At 34.0% G+C, this 8226-nt stretch overlaps 1 protein-coding gene across 2 annotated transcripts in view; it reads right to left on the bottom strand.

Moving 5' to 3' along the window:
* Ccser1 (coiled-coil serine rich protein 1) overlaps positions 1 to 8226 on the bottom strand; it is a 610743-nt gene that overhangs the window by 206491 nt on the left and 396026 nt on the right. For both annotated transcript variants that reach the window (XM_023705372.1, XM_023705373.1), the window contains exon 6: positions 3313 to 3390. In XM_023705372.1, the coding sequence (XP_023561140.1) occupies positions 3313 to 3390 (78 nt within the window). The remainder of the gene's footprint in view (positions 1 to 3312; positions 3391 to 8226) is intronic.

Raw genomic sequence — 8226 nt, 5'->3', positions numbered from 1 at the left:
TGATGGAACCAGGAATTGAACTCAGGCCCTTGCACTTACCAGGGAAGCGCTTATTCCACTGAGCCATCTCCCTGGCCCCTTCCTAGAAACTTCTGGGGATCAACGGAATGACTAGAAAATGTACGACTTGATTACATGTAGTGTATGGAAAGGACGGTGAATTGTGCATCATCTTGCATGGAGGACACACTCAAATACTTTCGTTGCTTGCTATATATGATACACACAGCAGGAAACAGGGATGACTGATGTGAACTAGAGCACATGTGCCTGTGCAGATGGAGAAACTCCTCCTTCTCTGGTTACTCAGCTGCATGGGAAGATGCTTACTCAAGATTGAGTTGTGTTGTAAACATACAGAAATGTGTTGTAAACAGTAAAGAAGCAGCTGAGGAGGTGATGAGCTTTTGCGTGGGGACAACAGAAAAATAAGTCTGTGAGATTTAATATAACTTTCAGAACAGATTCAATTTCACTTCATATGAAGAATTAGACTGCACTGCTAATAAAGTTGGAAAGCACAGTCTTACCAGGAAAAAGAGGCATCTGGTCCTAAATAAGATTTGATTGGCATCCTCAAAGCTTGTGTCTCAAAGCTTAACCTATTTCTCAAAGCAAAACTTCTCCCAAAATGTGATCTAGTTTTTATGTTTAATTTAATAGATCATACTCTGGAGCACTCCTTATAATATTCAACTTTTCATCTGACATTAAGTCAGAATAAAAGTATAGATATTAGTGTGACAGGAATTGCTAGGTTTTAAAAAAGATCCCGTTTGTCCTATTTTCTTATATTTTATTTTATTTATTTATTTATTTATTTATTTATGGAACCAGGGATTGAACTCAGGCCCTTGCACTTGCCAGGCAAGCACTTATTCTACTGAGCTATCTCCCCAGCCATTTGTCCTATTTTTAAACTGACTGGTTAACATGAATTTATTCTGAATGTGATTCTATGGATGCTGTGTAAGAACAGTTAGTTTATTTCTGAATCTGCCGGAGAAGATGCCTGTCATCTCTCTTTCACCTTCCCCATCTTCAAATAAATTGTCTTTTATTTAAAACAAAATAGACTAAAAATGTTGTGTAAAGAAACACACTGATCATGATAGAAGCTTTTGCCAAACTCAGATATTATCCTTCATGTGCTCTACAAGCTTGTCCAAAATGGAAGCAACATTTTAACTCAGTAATTTAAAAGCAAGTTGCTCAACCAATCAATAATGCTTCTCTTCCACAGACTTTAGTAGTCCAGTAGTAAGGTGAGTGATTGACAGAGTTGAGTTCTGCAATCACGACACTGTAGGAAGCTAAACTTACAGGAAAAGAGAAAGAATACAACCCACACTTTTACATTTACCATGTCAGTGAAATGCTGTAATTTTAAATGTGGTTTTAGACCAGTAGAAATTATATCATCAGGTTTTTCCCCCCAATATGAATGTTAGAAAACAACTGTTTTCTATGTTTTCAATACTTTAGTGGTATTTTAAAATTATATGCAGTATACTATTAAGATACTACTCAAAATATTTTCCTTATATTTAAATACAGAAATAAAAATATATCAGTATTCAACTACTTATTTACAGAATAACTAAACTACAAGCTATAAACTAAAGATAAAAGAAGAAAATACTGGATCTTTACTTTATAATTTTCAAATTGAAACTTCAAATATTTATAAGTACTGCTGGGATGATTTTACAGAAAATAATTTTTGAAAAATTATAAATCATATTCCTCTCACAAAAGAAATAATTTAAGGTAAAGTATAAGCATACTGTCTACTGAAAACCAATATTACATATTACAAGTGCTTGAAACTTTTAATTGCTTCAAAGAACCATTTATACACTTAACTCCAAACCAGTATTGATTTCTTAGCACCAGTTAAAGAATCTACTAAAATTGTATTTCTATTAGCTTCATGTCAGCAGATTTTGGAATATATTTGACTTTTTTATCTTTGTTTAAAAATACATTAACTTTTATGGGTTGTATTCATCACTGATGCATTAAAAAGAGAATATGGTTTCTCAAGTTTTGAGGATTTTATTAAATTCTTTGGGGTTTTTTATGTATTTAATACAGGATCTACAGGGTCTCACTACACAGATGTTTTCATTAAATTCTTGAGAGATAAGCTTCTTCTATGTACTACACTTTATACCACAAAATGGAATTATCATGTAGCAATAAACTTCAACAGATTAGCATTAGGTTACTGTGTTACAACATAATGAAATACTTTTCAGGAAACAATGTCATCAGAATATTGTGCAGTATTTGTTTTTTGATATTTAGAAGAAAGATATTAACAATTATTTGTCTATCACTGAGCAAATAAAGCATCCATAACAAGAAAACTAAAGATTGTTATTGGAATGGATAACCTTTCATAATTTTAATTTCAATAGTACTCAAATGTTGAGTACAGAACTATCCATAGCACTCAATATTAGATGTCATCCAGAATTAGTTATAATAAAATGCAGTAACATATAGTCTTTATATGGAAAGGAGTTAATCATAATTAAGTGACAAATTACAACGATCATGATAATGTACTCCTAAAGATGTATCTTCTGTTTTTAAGCCAATTACATGGAAACCACTGCACATATGTGCATTATCCTAACTTCCTAAATTTTAATCCCTTCATATTCTTAAGGATTACCTTTATTTATAATAATCTTAATGATATCTAGCATTCTTGGTACAAATGTAAGTAGCTGATGTTCAAACTTCACCTTAAAATGAAACATCTAATCTTAAATGGCAAAACAAGATGCTCTATTTGTTATATAAATAATCTATTACGCTGATGGCTGAGATTAGTTATTATTGCTAAATTATTTATATATTTACTTAAATATGTATTAAATGTGGGAGAATTAGTTGATATTTCAATGATTAGTGTTGACTTTCATTCTACAATAATTTTATCACTGGTGACATGGTGTTTATAATGGAAATATAACTAGTGATGAAGGTCATTTGATTCATTCTAAAATATGACTTCATTAATAGAGACAAAAGAAGGGAAATCCCTCATTTAAGTTGATCAAACTATTACAATAAAATGCTTGCCTCTCACGTGTAGGACAATCATCTCATGAAGTGTACCACAACCTTACCTTTAGTTAGCATCAGAATGACAATGAACAAAATGAAAACTACTTGAATATCTGAAATCAGATCCTTAAAAATTAAAGCAGTTCACCTCATTCTCCATAAATGATTCTGTAGTATAAACGGTTTTTAGCACAAAGTATTAAAGGCTAATGCCCTTTTGTTTATTTTTACCTTGAAAGGCACTGGTTCTTCAGCAAGAGGACTAACGGGAAGCGAAGCGGTGCTGCTCGCTGGGCTCATGTCTGAACTCTGAAAGGAAAGCACAACTGTATAAAAGAAGATTCTTTTTCGGTAACTCTTATTATTCCTCCCTCAGAATATAAGTCATACCATGATTATACAATGAGTCATTCCTTATACAGAAATCACTGTTTGGGAAATTAGACTGCCATATCTGTTCACAGAATAAGGGCATTTTATTAAATAACTTGGCCATTTTCTGTATTAGGGTGATATTGAACATTATCTGTCCTTAATTTTTATGTTTATTTTTTTCCTTTGGAGTTAAACAATATTTACACTGACTTATCATGTTGCTGTCTCAGTATCTTTCAAGCTGATTTTTAAACATACATCAAATATTGTTTTCTTTGTATAGGGAATTAAATTACTGCATCTAGCTTTTTTCATTATGCAAATAATCTCTGCCATTAATAAGAAATCAAATGCTGAAGAAGGGCCAGCCAGGTAGCTCAGCGGATTAAAGCACCTGCTTAGGCAGGTGCAGGGACTGGGGTTTAATCCCTGGCATGTTGTGCTGGCCCTATCCCTGGGGCGCACTGAGACAGTGATTGAGACTGGTTATGGTATTGCACCCCTGTAATTCCAAAGGCTAAAAATAGGAGGATCACTATGAGTCCAATCTGTGTAGTGAGACTAGGTAGACCCTGTACTAAATACATTTTTTTAAACAACTGAGGAAATACTAAGTTTTTAAAATTCCTATACATATAACATTTAAAATCTTAATAAACAAAAAATGTTAAAAATTTACATGAATATTATAAAAGACTGGAATGTAACTAATACTGTTTTAATATGTTAAAATTATAGCCAATTAAACTTCTCAAATAAGACATACGAATTAGAAGTTCATTTTGAATGTGTTTTACTAAAAGTAAGCAAAAGCTACTAAAATAGGTAACCAGAAATAGAACTTCATTATATTCTAAATCATTTTATCAGGGAAGAGCTTCACTGTACATAAATAAAAGACAAAAAAACAATGTGTGTCTGCCGTTTCCAGCTTTGTTTGTAAATTTAGTACACAGAAATGGAGAGGAAAAGTGCAGCAGAAATTAAATTAAAGGGATCATTTAACTTTAAGATAAGGTAACAAGCAGACAAGTTTGGCCGACTGAAATTCCCAAAAAGAACCATACTGGTCTGGAGATGTCAAGCAGAAGCTCCAACAGCCCGAAAGGCCTACAGTTTCCCTACATGCAAAATTTTAATGCATTGAACTAAAAGAAATTTTAGTATCCCTTAAAGTGAGTTCACTTCTGATTATGTTGTGTAAAACATATATATGGTCTATATTCACAGGAAACAAGATATTACTATAATTTTCATATAACATGCCAAAATTATTTGAGAAATTAGTATAAGTCTGCACATGAAGTTACAACCTTCTACAAGGAATTTAGGTAGAATGTCAATAATTTTTGTAACCTACTACTGGAAGCCAGAAAACACATGTCCACATAATTTAGATTAGTTGATTGTTCTCCTTTATCTTTAAATACAACCTGGGATTCTAGCCAATTATTTCATCCAATCAGAAAATCATATGAAATACCGACTTTTACAATATGATTATATCACACAACACAGAAGTAAAAACTTTCTCTTAACATAAGAAATATGGGCAACTTTTTGCAGAAATATAGAATGTAATAGAAATGAACTGCTTCTCTCAGTGTGAAATGTTTCATGAAAATTGAGGCAACTGACAAAATTTTGCACAGCTGAATTACCAAACATTTACCTATAGTACTGAAAGCATGCACAAAAAGCATCATGTTCTTTAAAACCACATATTCACACAGCAGTGATATTCTGTTGAAAAAAACATAATGTCTTGATCACATTTTTGTATATAAAAGGTTTTTTTCTGTATTTTAGGGAAGGGTCTACAGGGTGTTCCAGGTCTCACTACTAGATCGGACTTGTAGTGATCTGCCTGTGTACAGCCTCCCAAGATCTGTGATTACAGGTGGGCGCCACCAAGCCCAGTCTCAATTGCCTTCCCAGGGTGCCCTGGGGGCGGGGCCAGCAGGGCAGGCCAGGGGATTGAAACTCTGGTCCCTGCACCTGCTTGCAGGTGCTTTAATCAGCTGAGCTATTTGACCAAAAGATTTTAAATTCTCACAAGATGATGCACTCTAAATCAAGATTCATAGTAAGCTTTTTACAGAGTTAACATTTTCAAGAATTTTTCAAATATAAATGTGTAAAATTCTAAGGACTCTAGAAAGTAGCCTGCAAGCTTTGCCTCCCGTGATACTTACCCTATGAATAGCATTCTTAGAGAAAACTTTTGTCTGCCTTTAACTTTCAAATTCATCTTATAGTATGACACTTTAACTACTGCTCTTGGGATGTCTTGAGGTGAAGGCTTTAAAAAACAAATCAATCCCACATGACAACATCTGATAAACTGCACTTAATTATCAACTTCAGAAAAACAGAACAAAAGTCAAATGAAAGCATCTTCATTTTTATCTTATTGTTTTCCCATTTTCTTTTCAGCGATCTGCAATTTAGATGTCATTCCAGTATGTTTGTCCTTTCAGCTAAAATTACAGCAAGTCTTGTGGATGTAAGTCTTAGTCATAACTCATATTTTAGTTTGTATGTCCTTTTTCCAAAAAAATACTAATACTGATGAAATTATCTGTCAAGATATAAACTGATATAATACTTCATAAGTTACTTTTTAGATTCTTAAAAGCTCACTATATTAGTTCATTTTGTGAAGTATTTTATAATAATTAGGTTTTCATCTGCTTTTGTTATATTTCATAAGTTTGAAAATATTTGGCTCACAGCAATATGAAAATAAATCCCAGAGAAAAATAAAAGATGCATTACACAAAAGACACAAGTATCTCAAGCGACTGAATCTCAGTTCTCAGGTAACACACTGGAGCTCTGCTCTCCACCCACGAGTGCGCCAGGTGCTCCTGCTACAGAGGTTTACTGGAATTCTAGCAAGGGTCCTCATGCTCAACCTTTGATTGTAAGTCTAATAGACAACCTGCTTCTTTCCAATACTAAACAGGATAAATAATACAGATTGAACATTTTCCTATGCATGAAGTATTATTGCACCCAATTCTGTAGCTTTCATTTAGTTTTGAGCATTTCAGAGACGTTTCTGTGACTATTACTGCCTTTTCATGCTTATTGCACAGATTTTTTTTTTGAGAAATGATTCACTAATTTTATGTTGCTATTTTATTTTTTAGGAAAAAATTCATTTATCTGCCTACAGTAACAAAATTACACTTGCTGGGTAGAGTTGCTGCATGTACAGAACACATCTTAGTTCTTTTTGCGCCCCTCCTCTCCCCTTTATCCTTACCCCCTCCAGCTCTTGTTTCCTATCCCTTTTGCAAATCGCTCTGCTTCCTATTAGCCATCTTTTTACTTTTATTTTTAAATTATTTATACTTTTGGTTTCTCATATGAGAGAAAATGTGGTATTTAAACGTGTGCATGTGACACATTTCACTTGACATGTGCTCTCAAGGTGCTGTTGCGGCTTTAGATTATCATTCCCCTACAGTATCATCGGGCCAGGTGTCAACCCAGAGTCATGTGAGAAAGGGGTGGTCCCAAGCCAGCAAAGGCCCTGGAAGCACCTAGAACCCTTCGGAGGTAGTGCCTAGCTGGAAGTCTTCTGGCTAAATTGACTGTGCCCTTGAAGCAGACGTGGGACTCTGGCCTTCCTATTTCTCTCCTGCACTCCCTGCTGCCCATCTAAGTATTACTTCTACACTTGCTCCCCCCACTACACTGCCTCTGCCAGCCTCTGGTGGGGGGCTACTGCAGAGGGCCTGAGGCTTCCAGATCTGTGAGCCAAATACAGTTTGATCCTTTATGTGGACCATCTCAGGTATCTTCTTGTAACTGAGCACTTACTAGCACAGAGCACTCTCACCCTTTGGTTCTAAAGGTCTTGGCAATTTTGTTAACAACTGTCTAACATATCTATCACACAATGAAGCTACTGAAAATGTATAGTTAGAAGCATTCTACAGAATAGATCTGCATGCTCCATCACCATGAAAATAAAGATACAGGATATTTTTATCCTCCCACAAAGTTACCTCCTACAGTGTTAAATTCACCCTCTCCCCATTCTTGGCCTCTAGAAATATGGGGGATCCTTTCCACTGCTAAAGTTTGTTCGTTATTTTTCCATCTTATTCTCTCAAAATTCATGTGAAAAACGTCAAATGAAAATCCACATGGAGTTTCTTTTGAGTTTGGCTTTTTTTCACATAGAAAAAATAATTTAGAAATCCATTGTGTTAAGTTTCTACATATTTCAGTAGTCCATGCTTTAAGTCTTCCATAATATTTCATGGTAGATACAAATATGTATAGCTAGTTGCCTCTGATTGAACTAAATGTGGCTTTCACTTTGGGGCTCTCAGGAATGACATTTGCTGGATATCTGTGTATTTTTGTGGAGCTACATTTTTATTTTAGGTGAGCACATAACACTGACATTGGGTCTTGCAGTGAATGAGTGTTCAATATCAATTCTGACAAATCATTTTATTGGGATGCATGACCTGCACCAACAAGGAATCTTATATCTTCTATGTTCTCTGAAGATGTTTCTTAAAATGTGCTGTTAAATTGTTTTGCACATTTTCATGTTCGATATAAAAATGTTGGAGGAAATCTCCAGTCATATAACATGATCTATTTGTTTGGCTATTCTTTTTTTTTTTTTTTTGGATTTGCAAAATATAGCTTTAATTCAATAATTATCTTTATACAATATTTTCTCAAAATAGATACCGGCATCTTATTTTACCAACTTATAACATATATTTTCATACAGACACT

The sequence above is a fragment of the Octodon degus genome, unplaced genomic scaffold, assembly GCF_000260255.1.
Source record: "Octodon degus isolate 3935 unplaced genomic scaffold, OctDeg1.0 scaffold00218, whole genome shotgun sequence".
In the NCBI taxonomy this organism is placed as follows: domain Eukaryota; kingdom Metazoa; phylum Chordata; class Mammalia; order Rodentia; family Octodontidae; genus Octodon; species Octodon degus.
The sequence above is the reverse complement of the archived record's forward strand: the minus strand, read 5'-3'. Positions and strand labels throughout refer to the sequence as shown.